This window comes from Diaporthe batatas, assembly GCF_019321695.1.
Source record: "Diaporthe batatas strain CRI 302-4 chromosome Unknown Contig00003, whole genome shotgun sequence".
NCBI lineage: Eukaryota > Fungi > Ascomycota > Sordariomycetes > Diaporthales > Diaporthaceae > Diaporthe > Diaporthe batatas.
The window spans coordinates 3,348,735-3,369,975 of record NW_025408550.1 but is presented as its reverse complement, the minus strand read 5'-3'; the positions used below and the strand labels follow the sequence as shown (position 1 = coordinate 3,369,975).

Genomic DNA, 21,241 nt, shown 5'->3' with positions numbered 1-21,241 from the left:
ATGAGACTGACCGGAGGTTGGATTGGTAGTGTTCGACGCGTCTACCCATGCATTCTGCCGCGACTCACCGCCAACCGTAGCAATGCAACACCCCTTTATTACACCTGGTGTCTACGTACTTAAGTACCTAGGTAGGTAGCTTACTAGCTCCCCCGAAGGACATAATGCCCTAGCGATATATGCTTCGGTGGTGGATGGAATCAGGCCTCTGCAGTCTTATTCTGGCGTCGGTGCACTAGATATGACCAATTTCCTTCCATGACCGTTTTTGATTGCATCTATCAGATTTCGTGCAAGCGATCTAGTCTACAAATTCTACAACGCTGAACTCTTCGCAGACCCAAGCAGCCCCGTTCATCTCCACGCCATCAAGAATCGCCCAAGGCTGTTCTTTGGCGCATCCTGACATGCGCCTTGTTCTCCTCTCACATCGAATGATCTGAAAGGAAGCATGCCAAAGGAGCAACCCCATTTCACTTGTCACCTTCCGCTGCCTCAGCAACGTCCTTTCGAAATCCGACCATGACCTGGAGAGAGGGCAGCTCCAGGCCACGGCCCGTCTTCATCTTTGCCCAGGTGAGAAGCTTGTCCTGCGAACTCTTGAAACGCTCTTGGAAGGCCTTCGTGTCGATGCCCGGATCTCCAGGCCGCTCGATCAGGTTGCCCGCCCAGTGGTACAGGGCCTGGACGTACTTCGTGTCAAGGCCAAAGGTAAACTTGCCACTCAGGCACACGTGGACGAGATATCCCCTAGCAGTATCAAAGAGGGTGGGCCGGCCCCCTAGTACCTGAGGTGGTGCAGCACCAGTCCAGTTGAGCACGTCATCTCTCTCTTGTGAGAGGTAGAGGATGTATTTGACGAGCTTCATCAGGTCGAGCACCCAGCGGGGGTCGTCTTGGGTGCGTGAGTAGAAGGTGCCTTTGAGAACAAACTCCAGGCCCACGACGTACTTGAGCTCCAAGTACATGCCACCCAAATCGCGAAGGGCTGATGGCATCGGTTCGATGTGGTCAGGCCAGTTGCTACCCTGGAAGACCTTTTCCTCGATGTCAAGGAGCTCGGTCTGATAATCCATGATGGTTTTGATGTTCCTGGCCGAGCGCTCAGATGCCAAGGTATATTTGTGCACGACTTTGTTCAGATCATCCTGCGCCTCCCTGAGAATTTCGAGGTAGTTTGGGCGCTTGACTGCAGCGGCGATATGCTGCGCCGTTTCGGACTTGCATTTGCTGCCTTGATCGAGGTCAGTTTTGAGGCATCGCAAAAGGCCTTTCTTTCCCAGGACCACGGACTTACAGTCACAGGTGAAGAAGAAGATGTCTTTCAAAAGGCTGCGCCTATGGAGGACATCTTGCCGGCTATCTTGGTAGCACACGGTGATCTCTGTCCCAGCTGCTATGTTCTTCACGGCACGACACCTCAGCTCTCGTCCCTCGAAGAAGATGTGTGCGTTTTCATCACAGCAATGATTGATGAGTGACACCACGAGGTCGAGACAGGTCCCGTAAGCGATCTGTAACTCGGGAGGGCGTATGGCGAGGCAATTGATAGCGAGCTATTAGGGTGGCTAAGTTAGCTGTGTTGTTCTGCATGCACTGGGAGGCCGAGCTTACCATGCAGTAGAGTTGGCGGCACAGACTCAGGCTGATGCCCGGCTTGACAACAGCGTGTAGGTTCTGAGCGACGTGAAGAGACTTGTCGATGCCAGGTCCCTCGTCACCGGCCGCCTGGCGCGTTTGTTCGAGCTGGGCGTCGAACTTGGTCTCCAATGCCACGATAGCACGCATGTCATCTTCGGAGAGGGTCCTATGTTTGATCCAGACGAGCAGTCGACACAACGCTTGATCCAAGGATGCCATGCGCGGATTGTCTCGCAGGAATTTGCATTCCCGTTTGTGGTAGCTCTTCCACGCCTTGGTCTGGCATGTCTGAAGATGAAAAGAAGACGAAAAGGCATGGTCAGCAAGTGGCCAATTACCCACCTACCTAGGTACCTAAGTGGGTACGTAGTTGAGAAGCTGTGTGCACTCACCTTTGAGCAGTAATACGAGACCTTGCAGGCCCCGCAGCGAGTGAGTGCCGGCCGTTCCTCATTTTCAATGCTGCCGTAGAATTGGCCATCGCGATTGACCGATGATCCACGATTCAGAAAGCAGAAGTCACAAACGTTTTGGTGGGCAGACTCGGCCACGACGACGAGCGGGCTAGAGCGAAAAATCTCGGACCCAGCAGGAATGTGATTGACAGCGAACAGCCCACTGCCAGCCTGAGGAATCGAGGATGCGCCAATGCGGAGGGGAACGGCCGACTTGGAAGCATGGCTGAGGATATGCTCGCAGAGCTTCGGCTGCTGATGGATCGGCTTCTCGCGAGAGGCTTCCATTGTGGCGGCTGCCTGAGGGTTGTTTGGCTGAGTCTGTGATTAATAGCCCCGTGAGCGTTGAGTGCTTACCTGGAGGTGACCACCGCCTCGTAGAAGCTATCGCGACTGTGGGTTGCGGATCGGGCACCGCCAAGCGCAGTGCAGCACAAGACTGGAGATGATGGATGATGTTCCAACTTGGGAGGTTGGCAGCTGCCGCGCAAACGGTCACGCGCAAACGGTCACGCGCAAACGGTCTTGCGCTTGCGGACAACTGTGCTGCTGGAGTGGGCAGGTAGCTGAGCGCCTTCCCTGTCCAGACTCGTTGTAGGGTGAAAGTTTGGGGCTTGCAGGAATCAAATCGAGGAGGTGGAGCTTAAGTAGTACCTCCCGGTAGGTGAACTGCCAGAGAGCCAGCTGACCGGGCGGCAGCCATGGAGCTATTGCTACTCAATTTAATTCCTGTCTGTCAATGGCACTGGAGAGAAACAATGGCTCGAGGGCACATCAATCAATGTACACAATGGTCTCAATAGCAAGTTTGTCTCTGTCTGTCCATCTGATGTCATCCCCATGCATCCTCTCATGTTTGGTCTCATCAATGTTTGCTCACATTCCACCCACCACCGGGGCATGCTGCAGTCCCGACCCACCACACACAGACTTCAGGACACCACAATACTTCAGACTCTCCTCTCAATGAACTTTACAGGGAACGTTTTAGGGTACATTATAACGCCAGCATCGTAACCGTTCTCAAGGCTCATGTCTGGAGCTGGACCATCAAAGGTAAAGTCAAAGGATGCTGCCAGCTTGGAAAGCATTATGATCAACGTGTTTAATGCGAACCGGTCACCAGGACAGGAGCGACGCCCAATTCCGAAGGGGTAAACGCCTGGGTAGGTTTCAAATCCCAAGAAACGATCAGGGTTGAAGACATCGGGCTCATCAAAGTGTGCAGGGTCATGGTTAGCAGCCCAGGCGTTCGCCATGATCATCGTATCTCTTGGTATGTGATAACCCCGTACGTGGTCATCCTGTTCGAGACGGTGCGGCAACAAGATAGGTGCTGCAGGCCGCCATCGAAGTGTCTGTCGGAGAGTCAGCTTGGCCATACTTAGGTACGGAATGTGAGATCCAGGATAGACCAGCTCAGATTGTGCATACCTCAAGCACACATGCCTTGACATAAGGTAGCCTGTCAATGTCATAGTAGAACAGCTCGCCGTCCTTTCCGCAGACTGTGTCAACCTCCTCCTGAACCTTGCGGAACAGGCTTTGGTTTGCTGTCAGTGCCATGATGCAAGTCATTGCAGTCGAAAGCGTTGTGTCTGTGGCTGCATCCTGGACGAATTGGCCCATCGTTTTGAGCTGCGAGTCCGTGAAGTGGAATTTTCTCTTCTCCACATCATCTTTCTCTCCCTCCTGGTCCCGGAGAATGTTGCCAATCAGACCCCAGTATTTGACATCATCAGAACCAGACTCTTTTGCCTGTGCCAGATGGAATTTCAAGCGTCCAAGTAATTCCGTACTCAGATTGAGCAAGTAAGCCCCGATATCCCTCGCATTCTGTTTGCCGGGAATAAATGGCACGTATTTGAGGAATGGTAGCATGTCGAAGAGCGATGACATTGTTGCCTCGAGGACCTTGATAAGTCTATGTTGTATGTGTGTCCACTCGTCAAGCATGAGTGTGGCGGTCCCCTCGTCGGCGACTGGGCCCATGGTTGCAGTCATGGCAATTCTGAACATGTATAAACGGACGCACCTCTCCGGAGATTCCTTGCCACTGGAGAGATTCGAAATCAGCTCGGTCGTCAAGGTTTCTTGAAACGAGAAGGCCTCTTTGAGTCCGGCCTGGCCCATGAGGCGCTTAAGGGCAGTTCTGTTGCGTCGCAGCGTGTCGTCATTCTGCAGCATGAACATGTGGTTGGTCTGGTTGGGAAATAGCAATTCGCGGCTAACGTAGAGCACCGGCCTGCCCGAATAGATGACGCCGCGGTTGACAAAAGTCTCACGTATAAGCTGAGGACTACTTATAATCACCATGTTCTGTGGACCGGCCTTGAGCCCAATTATATCTCCGTATTGCTTTGACCATTCCTAAGAGAAGGGTCATTAGCGAACTTCAATCCAGTCTCGACACTCTCCGGTGACAGTACACAGAGGCTTTATCGCTTACAGCAAACTTGACATATATCGATTTCGTGGGCATTTGATGGAGATTTCCGAAGATTGGAATGGTTGGCGGTCCGGGCGGGAAGGTTTTCGGCCGTTGATTGCATTGCAGCAGCCAAGACACAATCGGCACTGCGGCGATGAGGACGATGCTGGCCACAACCAAGGGTGACCTGCTCAGTAGGCTGTACGCTTCAGTAGCCATGTTGGTCAGGTCTGCCTCTTGAGGGGGTGGAAGACAAAATTTCTTTGGAAGATTGAGACAGCTCGGCATAGCCTACATACCTAGGCATGTATCTTGACTTTATAAGCATCTGAATTGTCGACGGATACTGTCCTGTTTGTGACCCTGCATGAACATGTCAGATCAGGGTCGCATGCGCTAAGCTAGTCGCCGCTTATGCATCATTCACAGGCACCAATACAACCATCGAGGGCCTGGTTGGCCACCTGAGTTCCGAATTATGGGGTCGTCAGCAGTCGGATCAACAACGAAACCCACAACTAGCTAAGAAGCAGTGCGAACTCCGAGGATGCCAATGTAAACGAGCCTGACTCTGGGCCGTCCCCCTCGGACTGCAGTGCTCGCATGGCATATTCCGTTCGAGTCGAGCGCCGAACTTCCGGGCTTATCCTTGGCAGAGACTCAGCCTGAAGTCTTGATCAAGAGCGGTTGGATGTTGCCGTATAGTCCGTCATGAAGATCTTTGGCGGGTTCCTTTGACGGGCAGCCAGCCCGAATTATTACCTACCTAGGTACCTAGTAGGTAGGTGATTGAAGCATAAATGTCGCGTGCCTAATATACAGGGTAAGCGAAGACCTTGAATGACAATTGCTAGGAGAAGAAAGCGCCGCATGCTTCCTTATTCCTGTGGTGGAGAGGAAAAGGAAATTCCCCGCTGGCTTGGTGTAAGTTGATTGGCTCGTCTAGAGTTGTCGCCCGTGACTGATTGGCTCGCAAGGCCTTGACCATGACGAACAAGCCAGAATTCTTACGTCTGCATGCATGTGGACAAGAGAGGCCACTCCGATGATGTCACTTTGGAGTTGCCGTCTCTCATCAAGAGGCAGCTCTCTGTTTCCTTCAAATGTATCGTTCGACAAGTCCCGGGCGCCGACACTTCGTCCGCCCGGACACCGTGGTTCGATCCCCTTTGGACTAGCCCAGCCGCTTGAGGACTAGCGCTCACCAGCAGATCGCGTTGTAAAGGATTCAGGACGAAATTCGGCCGTTCGTCCACCATGAGGAAGCCGCATAGCGGTTCCAAAAACTATTTATCTGCCTCTAGCTCCCGAAACTCACTGAAACTCTTGTTCAGGAGCATTGTCTCGTTCGACAGGTTCCAAGGTTTGGCTACCACAGGTTGCTTTGCCTTCCAACCACGTCTTCACATTTTCATAGACAGCACAGCTAGCTGGAATCATGGCCCAGTCTCCAAAGAACATCATTATTTTGGGCGGATCTTATGGTGGCTTGTCTGTTGCGCATTACACTATCAAACATATCATCGCGAAGGCCCCAAACAAACAGATCTTTCGGGTTATTCTGATCAGCACTTCGTCTCAAGCCTTCTGCCGGCCTTCTTGCCCGCGCGCGATGCTCTCGGACGATATGTTCCCCCAGGACAAGCTCTTCGTGGACATACAGACCCAATTTCAGCATTATGAAGATGACATCCACTTCCAATTCATCAAAGGCACGGCCACGCATCTTGATCATGAGCAGCGCATTGTTACCATCAAGAAAGGTTCCGACACTTCGCAGGAATTGGCTTTTCATGCTCTTGTCATCGCTACTGGTGCTTCGACGTCATCCCCATTGTTTGGATTCATCCAGGACGAGGCATTCCTACGTGAAAGCTGGAGCTCACTCCGAAAGGCACTTCCTGCAGCTCGAAACATCGTCATCTCCGGAGGTGGCCCAACCAGCGTTGAGACAGCTGGAGAACTTGGCCAGTTCCTGAACGGACGACCCAGTTCCATTCGCTCAAGACGAAACAGCGCTCGCGCCAACATAACTATCATCACGAGTAGTTCAAAGATCCTGCCAAATTTAGGTCAGAGTATTGCCGACAAAGCGGAGAAGCTCTTGGCCGATGTTGGCGTGTCAGTCATCAAGAATGCCCGCGTCAGGACTGTCACGCCCACCGGCGCCGGCAGTGATCTCGAGCTGCTGACATCTGAGACCACCGTCGTCCTGGAGGACGGGAGAACCATCGACGCCGATCTGTACATACCTGCAACCGGCACGACACCCAATACCGGCTTCATTTCCGACAGATCTCTGCTGACAACCGATGGCCGTGTCAATACCAATCCATCGACTCTGCGGGTGGACTGCGCCGGCCCTGGTTCCAGGATCTATTCCATCGGGGACGCAAGCTCCTACGCGCGTCCAGCCGTACACAACATCCTTTCGGCAGTCCCTGTTCTCTGTGCGAGCTTGAAACATGACCTGCTCTTTGAAGGGGATCACCAGGAAGACCCGTCGGCCGGAGGCGGACGTGTTTTCGAGGAGGATACCAGAGAAACACAGCTGGTTCCTATTGGTACAACGAAGGGTGTGGGCGCAGCGATGGGAGCTCAACTACCCAGTTTCCTGGTATGGTTATTGAAGGGGAGGGACTACTGGCTTTGGACGACTGGGAACCTGTGGAATGGCAAGAAGTGGAACAAGGAGTCTTGACTTCGACTTTCTAATATTCGTGAGCAATGGAAGAGGGCGATTCTCATAATAGTCTGTTAGTGTGGGATAGTGTACCTAAGTCGGGGCAAAGGCGGCGTGCGGAATTGGCAGGCGGGCTCTGATTTACTCCAAGACGAGCTCAGCATAGTGTACCAATGAATTCAGACCTCAGCAAGACACCACCTGGGCATATTGGTTACTATGTTTGCGCCAGCGTAATTCACGCAAGTCCTGACTCGCAGCCTATCCCGGATACCTAGGTATTCTGCTCACCGCGGCTCCAGGGCTTCCAGTAAAGTGACAGATTGATTGAGAAGTGGGCGATAGGAGCTATATATAAGTCAAATGGTGTTGGATGAAAGGAAGCTGTAGATAGGTCGCTGGAATCCTTAAAGTGGTGGAAGAATGCTGCATCAGCTGTGACACCATTTAGGGCAAGGGCGAGTTCTACGACTCGTGGGGGACATGGCAGGTAAGTGTGCAATGATCTAAAAATGCATTTATAAGGTTTTTTGGTAGCGTTGTTTGAAATGAGTGGGCCTTGTGTGTTTCGCCAAGTTTAGTCATAGTGCTAGTAGGAGGAAACCTGAAGACCACACGAACGCAACCAACAGCTCCCATGCCCATACGCGCGCGCTCGTCAAGACACGAGTAAGTAATTTTGCAGGAGCGAGAAAGCATTGCAGACAAGCTATCCTCTACATACCTTGTAGTGTGGGGTTCAGGTAATCTGTACCCTTCGAATAAACTATTGTCGCGCTTGGCCCCTACCCTGGCCCCATTCTGTCCCACCCTTGGCATCATCTGACAGGCAACGGCCGCTATTATGGGGTTCACTATGCTTAGTGAATCAATCAGGGCGCTCAAGGGGCAACCTTGACGATCTACGGCGCTCCTCCATATTTAACTTCTACAGCCAATAGCGGGCCGCCAAAGGTTCGCCAATCTGGCTGCCAGGGATCGGGCACATCAAACAGGCCAAGCTTTGGATGTTCAGGGTACCTAGGTAGTTTGGTATTTCGGGGCCAAACGTCTCTGTTTAACAACCAATGCCAGATCCAACTCGGCTGGCAATGCCTTAGACACAGGCGCCCACCGCGCGACGGGACCCGGACTGCTTGCCCGATTTGCTCAAGGAGCCGGTGTCCTCAGGGCCCTGGTTTCATCCGATACATCTGATCATCCCAAGATATCTACAGAAAGCTTGGCCGTGATGTCGAGTGCACGACTTTTGGCTACCACAGCCACCTCGCTTGTAGAATATCTAACGGTTCAGAGAGGAATAATAGCAACTCCGGCTATCTAGGCAGATCCCCGACGTGTCCGGGGTTGAATCTAGGCACCCTCTAGGCGGAACACCTTTAAACATCAAACAAGATATACTTGGCTTGTTTATACGCTGCAGTGACATTCCTGGTGCGTACCACTATATGCCAAATTCCAAGAATGGGTAATGAAAGGTGGATACCTGGGCAAGGGACAACATGCGATCTTGACGGTGTGCAAGTCTTCAAGCCACCGAGATACTCTTCAAATTCGTGCAATGGGAAGTAATATAAGTATGATCTCATGTCTTCAGGAATATCATGAATATCTATCACCATCATCATCACCATCATAACTCTTCTGTCTTTACACACAAGAACACTCCTTCCCTTGCCTTCAATCATTATTGAGAGACTCGTTTTCTATCATCAACATCATCGACATCATGCCTTACTCAAAGATACTCGTTCTGGCTTTTGCATTCCAAGTCGCAAATGCTGCGGTCCCTAACATCGAGGGCTTTAAAGTCACGTGGAGTGATGACTTTGTCGGAGAGGCAAACTCTCTTCCAAACCCAGCCAATTGGATCGTCTCCACCGGAACATCCTACCCTGGAGGTGCTGCTAACTGGGGCACCGGCGAGATTCAAACCTACACATCTGATCCGGCAAACCTGAAAGTTAGCGGGAACGGTACACTTCAGATCACGGCAGTCAAGACCGGCACAAGCTGGACCTCGGCTCGAATTGAGACTCAGCGGACGGATTTCCTGGCTGCTGCTGGCGGCAAGATGCGGATACAAGCAAGCCTGAGTCTGCCCGACATGGGAGAAGCCTGTGCTGGTTATTGGCCAGCGTTCTGGACACTGGGAGCAGACTTCCGTGGCAACTTTCAGTGAGTTCAAATCCGATCTGGGACCTTTTCCGATTCGCAGCCCCTGACAATCCTTTGTACAGAAACTGGCCGTCTATTGGAGAGTTTGACATCTTGGAGAACGTCAACTGCAAGCCGACCACATTCGGAACTCTTCACTGCGGCACCAACCCTGGTGGTGTGTGCAACGAGACTACTGGTCTCTCGGGATCAATCACGCCCAAATCCCTGCCGCAAGGCAACTTCCACACATACACCTTTGAGGTAGACCGCACGACAACTGGCCAAGAGGCGATGCGCTGGTTTGTCGACGATGAGCAGTACAAGGAGATCAAGCAATCAGAACTCCCCGAGGACGTCTGGTCAGTCAGCCCGTTCCGGTCCACCAGCACCCACAATCTGAGGCTTTCAAATACTAACGTGGTACTCTCAGGGCTCAAATCGCTCACCGAGGACACTTTGTTCTCATGAACCTCGCCATCGGCGGCTCTTTCCCGAACAAGGATTACGGTGCCGACGCAACACCCCTGGAGAGCACTGCATCAGGTGGTGTGTACCAGGCGGAGTATGTCGCTGTGTACAACTCGGCTTAGATGTCAACCGTGGTGTATTTGTATCATTATGCGACGTCCATTCTTGTATGAGATATGTATTATGAATTCTAGCGTTGTATGTTAGTTTATCCACTTCGACTTCAAACTATGAAAACAGGCGCATGATGATTGTTAAGCTGCCAACGTGAACATGCCCTCAAGGCTTGAATGTGCTCATTCTGTTTGAAGCAGCATAAAGGCATGCCATTGGAAGATGTTGTGAAACGGGACAGTCTGTCTACAATATGTGGCTGGGCTGGCAGGGGAATGTGTGTCTCTTAGCCTTCAAGAGTCGTCACCGGGCCCACAAAAGAGAGCCCTGGACCTAGGTATGATGAACAGCACTGCTTTGCATTAATGTAAACGCACTTAAGTAGCCATGAGCTTCTCAAATGCCACGGGCCAAGGGGCATCGTCAAGGGTTTATTATACTCGGGATTGCAATCACTTGCAACCTGCGGTCATCTTTCCTTGCAGCCACAGTCTTGTCCATTTCAAGGCTAGCTGGCATCTGTCCGGCACGGCTGACCTTGGAGATATCAGATAGCGATCTTTCTGTATCAGAAGCATGCAAGACTATCTCACTTATCATCCACCCCTGCCCAACTGGTATCGTGGTGCCGGGCCGTGTGAAATGCAACATTGGAGCCAAGAGCCAAGCCGGTGGGTTCAGGGTTCTTGGCGCTAGAGGCCGGGCCTTTGCCGCACGCCCTTTTTTTCTGCAGGGCAGCCGTAACAAACCCAGTGCCCACTGCCGACTCAGCGAAACCGAGAGGCCCGACTCCACCGCAGCACCTGCATGGATATATAGTGCGCGGCACACAAGCACCCAGGTGCCCCCATGTCGGCTCCGGACGCATCAAGACACAGCTTCCTGATCAAATTTTAGAACTAACATACAAGCCGTGTGGATTTGCATAATGGCGCGTGCCGTTCGCGAGTACTTCAAGGTGGAGTACCAGCCGGGGGAGCGGCTGCTGGTCCAGAAGATCGACTTTTTCATCCTCACCTTCTGCTGTCTAAGCTACTTCATGAATTACGTGAGCCCTCGATGCATCGCCCCTGCAGTTCCTCTGCTAGCATGCCTGACTGACACTTGGCTGCCATAGCTCGATCGCTCGTGGGCACACCTCTCCTCATTCCGCCCTTCCTATCCAAATGTTCTCTCAACCTTGGAAGGTGACTAACACGCGCCAGCAACCTCGCCAATGCGTACGTCTCAGGCATGAAAGAAGAGATAGGCTTCGTTGGCAATCAGTTGAATCAGATCAACACCTGCTTCACTGTGGGATATGTCCTCGGCCAGATCCCCTCAAACTTGTCGCTCCACTATGTCCGCCCCCGCCTCTTCTTTCCCAGTATGATGCTGGTATGGGCTGGCTTGACAATGGTCACTGCTTCCGTCCACGATCCTCGCTCCATCATGGCTATTCGATTCTTTCAGGGGATCTTTGAGGCCAGCACGTTCGTCGGCACTCATTACATTCTTGGCGCTTGGTACACTGAGCGCGAGCTTGGGAAGCGGAGCGGCATTTTTACCGCATCAGGCCTTGCAGGAACCCTGTAAGTCGGGCTGACAGACTCTTGGTCGTGTCTCGGCGCTGACATGTGTGCCAAGTATCGGAGGCTTCATTCAGACGGGCATTCATGAGAGCATGGATGGCATCCGGGGTCTTAGCGGCTGGAGATGGCTATTTATTAGTATGAAAAGCTGAAGGAGCAACAAATCTCATCGCCAGAGACTGACCACTAACCATCCACAGTTGACGGAATCATGACCCTGCCAGTCGCCTTGTACGGCTTCTTACTCTTTCCAGATACTCCCTCCACCACGAAAGCCTCCTATCTCACCGAGAACGAAAAGGCTCTGGCCCAAGCCCGCGTGCCCGAGGTCCACGATCGCAGCCCCATGACGTGGCAATTCTTAAGGAAGGTCCTGACATCCTGGTACTGGTGGGGTTTCGTTATCCTATGGATCATTGCCGGCGAGACGGAATCCTTTAGCAGCAACTCACTTCTAGCACTCTACATGAAGAGCCACCCAAAGAACAAGTACACGGTGGCCCAGCTGAACAACTATCCAACGGGCGTGCCGGCTATTGGGATCATCTCAACGCTGTTCTGGGCCACGCTCACCGACTTCCTGAGTGGAAAGAGGTATCTCGTTGGCTATTTTATCGGCATCACAGGCATCGTGACATCTGCAATGATACTCCAGGCCGGCAGAGATCCGACGAGCTCCAAGTCCACGGCAGTAGTCTTCGGCGCCTACTACTGGGCTGGTGCAGTCTACGCATGTCAGGCAACATTTTTCGCCTGGTGCAACGACGCGATGAGGTTCGAGGAGCCAGTGTTCCGGGGTGTGGTCTTGGCTGGCATGAATTTAGGGAGTAATGCGATAAACGCATGGTGGTCCATCATATTCTACGGCGCGTCAATGGCTCCATGGTTCAATGTGAGTCTTCCAATCAACCGATGTGTTAAAACAAAGCCTAGTTCTGACTCACCGCGCAGCGCGGTATGTGGGCAATGATCGCTACGTCCATTGCACTTGCGGTCTGGTGTGGTGGTTTGTCGTGGTTCCATCACAAGGACGATCTGAAAAGGAGGGTAGAAGGTTTTGGGCATGATGCGGAGAGCGAACAGGCCGAGGAGGACACCGGACCAAAGTTCGCGGAGTAAGATTATTTTGTCAAGTAAAAGGGTGGTTTCGTTTTTAATCCCCATACATATAAAATGTATGTGGCGCCTTCATACAGTGGTAAACACTCAAGACCCAGCGTTTGAAGAAATACAGGTCAAGTAAAAGAGTACTGCTGTATACTTCTAAGTTACGGTTGTCCGATCTTCACATTCGTGTCATTTACCAAGAACAATTGCTCATACAGTATAGCCGGTGTGTTTATTTGGGCAACACAGCTGAAACCGAGGATCTCATGGAATCAATTGATTCCGACAATTCATACTGATGAAAATGAAAAGTCCTCGGTTGAGGTCATGCCTACTAGCATTTTTATAACCTGAAAATGCACAACACCTAGCTGGCTACGACAAAATGCTAGTTACGACAGAGTCTCCAATATCCGCTGGACCATTGCTATAACCTTCTCTTCCTGTAATCTCCCAGCAACCAATTGCAGACTTACTGGTAGTCCATGGACAAGTTCTGCATCATCTGCAACAGTGTCAATATTCAATCGCCAGGTTTGACATGGTTCTTTCCGACTCACATTCAGCATGCGTCGTTTTGCAAATATCGCTCAGGGGCTTGTGGTCATTCGATGGCGCGTCAACTTCCTTTTCTCCAAATATCCCGGTCGGGAAGGAGACAGAAGAATAGTCTAGGACGTTGAAAACGCCGGTATACCCAACTGGAGTTATGTCAGTAGGTGAGGTCACAGGTTAAATGCTGCAAATGGTGATTTTCACGCACCGTATTTGAATCCTCCGTTCCGCACTGAGCTGTATGGCGTCGTGGGACAAAGAATCGCGTCGATTCCTGCGTCTTTCCACCTGTCCAGGTAGCGCTTTTGAAACTCTGTCCTCTCAAGGTGGAGTTGCCACATATCATAAGTGCCAAGCTCGTTGGCCTCTGAATACGCCCGCATTTCGGGCCGGATAGGTTCCCCAGTTCGCTCGAGCTCTTTGCGAATCGAAACCGCGCCGTCTGCGAGGAACATGCGGTCCAAGAGCCGCACTCCCTGCGCCTGATCTTTCGGGTCCCAGGCTACGATTTCATGCCCAGAGGCTTGCAGCTTCTCCACCGTGGCTCGCAGAGCTCGTGAGACAGGAGGCGTTGGCGTGACGATTCCGTCGTTCCACATCACGGCGATCTTCAACTTCTCGGGCAGCTTGATCTCCCTCCACGGGATAGGAACCATGCGAGGATCGTGAAGCCATGGTTCCGCGTCAACGACCGTCTTGGCTTCGAGGGCAATGTCGTCGAGGGTCCTTGCCAGAGGCCCATTCACGCTCTGAACAGCCTCCTGCCCCGGCATGCCACTACGGCATTTGAGTGTAGGGAAGCGCCCAAAGCTGGGCTTTAGAGTGAATATCCCCGTACAGGCAGCGGGAATCCGAAGGCTCCCACCAACTACAGCATTGGGAGTCAGCGATCAAAAAATGTAACGAGTGGCTCAATACCAATAATGGGGCCAGGAGTGGGCCACAAGGTGGCTATAGCTCGTCTTCACACATTATAGCACCGAAATCCTTGTATTGATGAGAATGGGGTATACTTGTTCTTGAAGGGGTAAGAATTGTATCCAGAAGCTGCTTACTGTCTGTTCCGACGCCTAGGCAGCTGCCCTTGAATGCAATTAGGGCAGACTCCCCGCCGCTGCTGCCGCCTGAGGTCACCTGCCTGTTTCTAGGGTTGACCGTTCGACCGAAAACGTTGTTGACAGATTCAGCGATCATCATCGCTGTTGGAACATTCGTTTTGACGTAGAACACAGCGCCTGCATCTTCGAGTATGGTGGCGAGCGTTGAGTCGTACTCAGCCGGGGCATCCACGTGGCTAGCGAAGCCGACGGTAGCATCGAGCCCTTTGAGATTGAAATTGTCCTTCAATGAAACGGGCAGCCCATGTAGAGGTCCCAGTGGCTTTCCTGTGCGAGCCAGATGCTCGTCACGGGCCTCTGCTGTTTCGAGAGCGCGAGCAAAACATGTTTCAGACAAACAATTCGTCTTTGACAGGGTTAGCATTGACTTCACAGGGGGGCCAGAATTCGGCGTACAAGTTTGTGAGCTGCTGCTGCCCTCTTGCAGAATGCCCGAGTTACAACCACAGACTTGAGCGCGCCAGACGCGAGTTTCGGTATGAGTTCGGAAGCTGAGAGCTCGGTGATGGCAAGCTCTTCAGCAGTGAACCAGCCGGAAGTTTGCGGCCATCCTGTCACGTCGTCCTGAGAATCAGGAGGCAAAAGATGATCTGGGACACGCCACTCTTCCGGTATAGAAGCTAGGAGAGCTGCCCTCTTACGTGCTCCAATTTCTTCCCATGTTTCTTTCTTTCCAGTCTTAGCTGAAGAGCTGGAAGAATTGGTTGCGGACGTGATTGCCTGATTGATAGTCATCTTAGCGAGTAGGATCGTAAACACAAGATGTCTAATGGTACCTAGGTAAGGAGGAATAAAACTGCAAATCTGATGACGCGCACTGAGCAGAGACAAAGGCCGATTGATCTACTGGTATTAAGGAAGGGGGAAATGGTGCTCTAACCAATAGTTGGTGCGACGGTAGCGGCTACCCGGTAGCGTGCCCGGGAAGCGGCCCAGACTATCGGAAAGCTAGGGGAGCCAACAGGCCGATCACCGGGCCTGATAGAAAGCGGGGATTTCACGATCCCCCGGCGATTCGCCAAGTGCGGCAAGATAACAATACCGGTACTGATGCGTATTGATATTCAAATGCTGGATGTAACCTACTGCGCCCTCTGCTGCGGCGGGCTCCGGAGTCTCCACATGATAACATCTTATTATGCTACTCCGTTCCGGCACGAAGCTGAGAAAAGATAATCTTCCTGCCTCCCCGGGTCCCGCATAGAGTGGGGGGGGGGGGCAAAGCGGCTGTCTAGGGAATGGGGTGATAGTTGCCAAGAATGCCATGAAAGAAATCTCACAAATCAGGACATCTCATAAAAGATATTCCTAGATAGACCATAATAATACAGGATATATAGTAGGTACCTGGGTAGATATCTGTATTTTAAGTAATTGTTTTCACAGCATTGTCCTAGCATATCTCATGGAGTCTTGCTTATAATTCCTGCACCTAATACTTAGAAAGTTGGTTGAAAAAGCATGAGAGTATCACTGAGTGTCTTTGTTCAGACTAGTGGAGAGTAGTGCAATTTTTTACAGCGGAGACAGTGAGGGAAGTCACCACCATCTGAACCTTGGACGGGACGGGGCTACCACCTGAACCTTGGGACGGGATGGGGCTACCATCTGAACCTTAGAAGAGATAGGGCATATGGCTAAGGAGAATACCAGACCTTAAGACTTCCTAAGTCTATAGTGATACTCTATATATGGCTGTATAAGAGCTCCTATGCCACGGTTTGAGGTAAGCTGAAAGAACTTAAATGGCATTGTTACAATCTAATTGCACGCTCAATGTGCTAATATAGCCAGCCCATATGATACCTAGCATGCAACTATCTATGCTGTGGTTTCAAGTCCTAGTCTATTACTTCAAAAGGACCCAAGCACTTCATGTGCATATTTGTTCACCCGTATAGAGTTGGAATAGCTTTTTTTTTTTCAAAAGTGATAACAGCTTGTGGAGTTGATAGTGGCAGATGAATGCTCGGAGCAGTGTCTTGAAAAATAAGAGAACATTTTCAGAAGGGTCACAGTGGATTAATGAGTGAGTATCCGATCTTTGTGGGTGACAATCTCAATCTCAGTATGACCATGTTTCTCCAGGGCTATGTCTCCTAAGAGAAAGGAATAAAATGACTTCGAATGCGACCGCGAATAAAGCCGGCCAAACTACTCTGCTGCCAGGAATTGTGTCATCCTCACCGGGTATGGGTGCTCCCGATGATGTCGGGCTATCCTTGACCACCACTGTCTTTCGCTCTCTTCCACACCCAGACTGGCCAAATTGCCCTCCAAATCTCTCGCCTCATGTATGTCCCGCATTGCGCGTCGAAATTGCTCAACCGACCACTCTGCCGCCCGGACGAAACACAGGCACAGCTTCAGCCAGTGTTTGTCTTGTACGGCACTCCCCGTGGATTCCTTATACCGGAATTCGATGGTGACATCTCCGAGAACCATCTCGCCGTCAATATCGAGGCCCCATGTATCGTTTCTGATGGCAAACCCTCCCCGCTCGCACCATGGGTCTTTTTTGGAGGCGTGGTAGCCTCCGTGGACTTTTGTCTCGTTCGCAATCGCGTCGATGGTCTCACAATTCCAGATGCGGTCCAGGCCTAGGCGCAAGTTGGCAGACACGCCAAAGGGGACCTGCGGGACATGTAGGGCGAGGCGGGGGTTGATGATGTCCCTTGCTTGGTTGCTACCGCGCATCACAGCCCGGCTCTTTTCCGAGACAGGGTCGCACCAGCCGCTATATTCGCGGTGCGGCGCACAGATGTCCTTGAACAGGCTTTGCTCCTCCAAGATCATGAGAAGCGTGACTAGCTTCTTGGTCGACTCAAGCGAGAGGTGGTTGATGCCAACGTGGACGTGAAGCCCGCAAGAACTGTTGACCTGCGTCCGCAGCCTACTCTTGATCAGGGAATAAACCCTTTCCACTTCTTGGAACTGAGTCTCCTTCAGGACTCGGGATGCCACTTCCATGCCCACAAACTCGTACCCGGGAATGTCCTGGCGATCGATCGGTGTGATGCCCACGTCCTCGGAGACCATCCAGAACTCTTGAAGAAGCCCATCATCAGCTTTGATCGTAGATTGTTTGTAATTCATATCATATGGGAAAGCCAGCACTTACTGTGCGCTGCAATACGGCCAGGGTCTACTAAGACTCCTTGCTCTTGCGCCTTGCCGCGCAAATACTCGAGACCTCCTTGGTCAAAACGAATTTCACTGAGGGCGGGGATGTTTCCGTCCTTTAGCAGGGCGACGATATAACTCTGCGCCTGGTCTGCCGCCGAAATTCCAGAGAAGTTGGGGGACATAGGTGGTGGGGCTGGTGGGAAAGCATAACGAGTCTCGTTGGGGTGCGGATTGGGTGTGTTAGCTAGGCGATTCGCCGTCATAAATCTATTCACTTCTCAGTATCACGAAGAGCTTGCATACACAGTATGAAATACAACGGGCTTGTTTATATGAACACATGGCAATCACTTACTCGTATTCGACTCCGAAGGTGAGGGCAGTCTGTCGAATAGGCGGGTTTTGGTCAGACATCTTGGGATAGGGGGTGAGAGTGACTCTGATGCAATCAAAATATCAGGTTGTCACGGAAAGAATAACCGTCGGAATTACTGATCTGCAAAAGCCTCTTCAGAAAGTTGGGTGGAAGTCAGAGACGCGAGAACCGAGCAGGGTCTAAATATTCTTTTTGTGCTGCCTGCAACTCTCAGAGACTGATGGGCTTTCTATTATTTGCACGGTTGGGTATTGTTATACGCAGTGTATAGTACTTGAGGAAGACTTTAGCAGTGCTGTGTTGTTCCGGTGTTGTAGTATTGTTGTGCTGCTATCAACCTATTCAGTATCTTGGAACCTAATTAGTATCTTTGAGATCGCGGAGGCTCTCTGGGTCTCAGTTCAAGACTAAGCTTGGTATTGACTCAAAGCACAAGCACCATGTGCTTTAATATATCTGTTTGAGTACTTGAACAGCTAAAAAAATACCAAATAGACCTTTACTTCATTGTGGCTTTCCTAGAAGTGACAAGTGATCTTCTGGAAGAATGAGGTGCGCAATACTCTTCAAATGGCAAGCTTTAGATACGAGACTGATAAAACACAGTAGTTTTCAGAGGAACACCGACTATCTAGGTAGTGGCCACTGCAGTCAACCACAATAAAGGTAGAGCTGATGCTACTATGTTGCACCTGGATTTGATCACGAAGCCTGTGTAGAACACCAGATTTTATGATTGTTTGGCGAGAAGATTGCCAATTCTCCCACACCTGAAGCTCAGAATAAAACCAAGGCAAGTGTGGTTCACACAACCATTGATGTTAACAAACTAAGTAGACAGCCTGCACAAGGTATATATTTGCTTCCAAGGTTGGACGTAAATGTGTAAATGTGCACACAAAGGCTAGCAAATTAGATGGCAATGTCACAAATGACATTTAAATTAATGAGGAGGGTATGAAGGATTAGATATCAATTTAGCAATTATTCCAGCTCGGCAATTGGAGTTCCCCTTGTCGAAGTCCTCCGAGCATAGGGAGGAGCCCCACCCCCATGCACAGCCAAGCCATCTCTAGACATTCTGGATGATCCCGAAGAAGAGTGCGAAATCCTTCCATGTGAGGAAACGGTACCTACGGGAGACACAATCGAAGACGCAGCCCCTCGCAGCTCGGCATCGCTGGCGACATGCTTGGGAAACTGCATCGACGGGCGGCCGTCTAACTCCCGCGGTGACGCTGCCGAATAGTTTTCGCGCCAGGCAGCCGGGTCATACATTGATACCACCTGAGAACTTGTGTTTCGAGGACTGTCTATCATTGCGCGCACGCTGTCTGTGGCCGGGTTGAATCCCTCGTCTCGCTCCGAGCGTGGCTGCTTCCTCCGATGATACCACATCAGGGCGGATATGATGAACAGGATGAGCATGATTCCTCCGATTGAAGAACCGACGGCTATCCCGGCGACCGACCCCGTGCCCATGCTTTGGGGGGGTGGCGTTGTGGTGGAGACTTGTTCTGTCGATGGCTGAGTGGTACTGGTCGGAAGTTTCGTGCTGGAAGAGGTTCTCGCGCTTGTAGATGGGGCTGGGAGCAAGGCTCATGGTTAGATTTGCTTCCGCATTGCTATACGACCCTGAGGCACTTCAATTGGGATTGTCTCACTTGGTGATGGCGTTGCTGCTCCAGGCGCGGCAGGGAAGTTGACGGGGCCCCCAGCGAAGGCACACATTGTGCTTCCACGCGACTCGACACAAGTACTCGAGGGACCACAGCAGAATCCATCTCCACAGTCGGTTGGGAATAATACAGGACAGTCGCTCTGTCGCTTGCGGTGAGGAACCGCAACAGCGACTTCTGTGGCTGGCGCCATTCTACCGCGAGTCTCGAGCTGGCAGCTGGGGACGACGGACACTCGCGACAGGCAACATCAAAATGAGGTTATAAGAGCGGACAGCGGGTGTCTTGCGGCTCCCTCTCACTACTAGTAGTATTTATCCATCGGCTCCGGGGAGAATGCGTCAAGACACATGGTCTCGCAGCACTCGGGAGCGGACAAAGCTAGACCGCTACCAGGACTAGGCTCGATGTCATGATCGTATATGTTGACATCCAAGTCTATATGGACGGCGGAGCAGTGATTGGGTCGACGTCATGCAGCCACGTTTTCTGCGCTCAAATTGCCGTAATAGGCCTGGCAGCGGAAGGACAAACGATCGAACTACCGTCCTGTCATTGATCAAGGAATGTTTCACCCCATGCACATGCAGCAATCCGAACCCGATTGGGCATCTCTACCAGTAGGGTGGGAAGGATGCGACTGCAGGACGGGACGGCCCCGAGGCTCGTGGGCTGCCATGTGAAGGCGGGAAGGGAGGAATTGGTCCGGGGAGCCTCAGCCTCAGCAAGGACTGGTGGATGAATGGTTGGCAGTCACCTCGTCTCAAGTCCAGCCCAATGACATAACGGAGCAGCCATTATTACCACAAATGAACAGCGATCGAGGTTCCGGGGTAGTTCGTCCGATGAGCTGCGGTTTGATTGCACAGTACTGGGCTCAGTGCCATCCCCAATGGGCCGAGGCTGAAATGGCTTTGGGACGATGACGACCTAGCTGCCGGTAGGAGGTGTACTTGTTGAGGGTTGTGGATTTTTGAAACCGTCTGGGGCGGTGTCGTTGCAGGGCAACAACTTTGGACTGCCGAAAGCCTTTTTACTTGCCAAAGCAAAGCTAGGAGGTCGCTTAGGTCAGGTAGGAGGTGCGTGGGGGTGTAAGGTAGACTCTCGAGATCGGCACGAGCACGCCAAGAGGCGCCCAAGCAGTTGGTGGTGATCAAACCCCAGCACCCAGTGACTGTGCCATGTGCCGTGAAGGTTCGCTTTCGTACGGGTTGGCGTGGGCCGCTTGGCACATGATCTATTCTGGGAGGAACATGAACTGCCAGAGTAGCAGTGCTTACTTGGATGGTACACAGCAAACTCAAAACCTGTGCTGCCCCGCTTCGTCGCCGGTTTGGCATTGGCTACGATACCCAAGTAGGGATCGAGTTTGGCTCTTTGGCAGGCAGGGTTTGCAAGAGTCAGTCAGCGGGGCCTAGCGGGACAAGATGCTTTGCTTAGATTCGATCCAGAAGGGAGCCTTGGAAACCAAGCAGATTGCCCCACCTAGAATCATCGAGGATTGTCGACTGCCTGGTCCAAGAGAAGAGGACATGGCATGGCATGGCATGGCGTGGTGTGGTTTTCGGGGCTTCGCTTCGTATCTCTTGCTCTTCAGCCGAGGCCCACGGGAGCGGTGGGTTCGTTGCAGCCGTGCCGAATCCATGGGTCTTCGGAGAAATTGATTGACGAGGTGTACTCCGTATCCTTCGCCCTGCCGATGCCGTGGACTTGGCTGGGAGGACTCCGCCCCGGAAGAGCGAGCTGATCCGATCCAG

General features: G+C 51.9%; 7 protein-coding genes across 7 annotated transcripts; 2 read left to right on the top strand and 5 right to left on the bottom strand.

The window, feature by feature from the left end:
- Positions 1 to 473: 473 nt before the first annotated feature.
- KVR01_003505 (uncharacterized protein) lies at positions 474 to 2,384 on the bottom strand (the record flags this gene model as incomplete). The annotated part of the gene is made up of 4 exons (XM_044785469.1): positions 474 to 1,234; positions 1,298 to 1,556; positions 1,615 to 1,929; positions 2,034 to 2,384. 4 exons carry the CDS (start codon positions 2,382 to 2,384, stop codon positions 474 to 476), a joined length of 1,686 nt encoding a protein of 561 aa, XP_044648520.1.
- A 513-nt stretch (positions 2,385 to 2,897) lies between these two features.
- KVR01_003451 (uncharacterized protein) lies at positions 2,898 to 4,779 on the bottom strand. Its single transcript, XM_044782657.1, has 3 exons — positions 4,546 to 4,779; positions 3,531 to 4,466; positions 2,898 to 3,454 (listed from the first exon to the last, which is right to left on the bottom strand). The coding sequence occupies exons 1-3, from the start codon at positions 4,744 to 4,746 to the stop codon at positions 3,047 to 3,049; spliced, it is 1,545 nt and encodes a 514-aa protein (XP_044648466.1). The 5' UTR covers positions 4,747 to 4,779; the 3' UTR covers positions 2,898 to 3,046.
- Positions 4,780 to 5,666: 887 nt separating this feature from the next.
- On the top strand, positions 5,667 to 7,228 carry KVR01_003229 (uncharacterized protein; the record flags this gene model as incomplete). Its single annotated transcript, XM_044791095.1, has 1 exon — positions 5,667 to 7,228. The coding sequence occupies exon 1, from the start codon at positions 5,966 to 5,968 to the stop codon at positions 7,226 to 7,228; it is 1,263 nt and encodes a 420-aa protein (XP_044648244.1). The 5' UTR covers positions 5,667 to 5,965.
- A 1,711-nt stretch (positions 7,229 to 8,939) lies between these two features.
- KVR01_002952 (uncharacterized protein) lies at positions 8,940 to 9,960 on the top strand (the record flags this gene model as incomplete). The annotated part of the gene is made up of 3 exons (XM_044787904.1): positions 8,940 to 9,388; positions 9,451 to 9,729; positions 9,801 to 9,960. 3 exons carry the CDS (start codon positions 8,940 to 8,942, stop codon positions 9,958 to 9,960), a joined length of 888 nt encoding a protein of 295 aa, XP_044647967.1.
- A 3,062-nt stretch (positions 9,961 to 13,022) lies between these two features.
- Positions 13,023 to 15,038, bottom strand: KVR01_003434 (uncharacterized protein; the record flags this gene model as incomplete). Its single annotated transcript, XM_044786029.1, has 5 exons — positions 13,023 to 13,135; positions 13,191 to 13,331; positions 13,394 to 14,053; positions 14,241 to 14,649; positions 14,700 to 15,038. The coding sequence occupies 5 exons, from the start codon at positions 15,036 to 15,038 to the stop codon at positions 13,023 to 13,025; spliced, it is 1,662 nt and encodes a 553-aa protein (XP_044648449.1).
- Positions 15,039 to 16,457: 1,419 nt separating this feature from the next.
- On the bottom strand, positions 16,458 to 17,611 carry KVR01_002900 (uncharacterized protein; the record flags this gene model as incomplete). Its single annotated transcript, XM_044789721.1, has 2 exons — positions 16,458 to 17,371; positions 17,425 to 17,611. 2 exons carry the CDS (start codon positions 17,609 to 17,611, stop codon positions 16,458 to 16,460), a joined length of 1,101 nt encoding a protein of 366 aa, XP_044647915.1.
- A 1,111-nt stretch (positions 17,612 to 18,722) lies between these two features.
- KVR01_002636 (uncharacterized protein) lies at positions 18,723 to 21,232 on the bottom strand. The gene is made up of 2 exons (XM_044786568.1): positions 19,470 to 21,232; positions 18,723 to 19,391 (listed from the first exon to the last, which is right to left on the bottom strand). Exons 1-2 carry the CDS (start codon positions 19,675 to 19,677, stop codon positions 18,790 to 18,792), a joined length of 810 nt encoding a protein of 269 aa, XP_044647651.1. The 5' UTR covers positions 19,678 to 21,232; the 3' UTR covers positions 18,723 to 18,789.
- Positions 21,233 to 21,241: the final 9 nt, after the last annotated feature.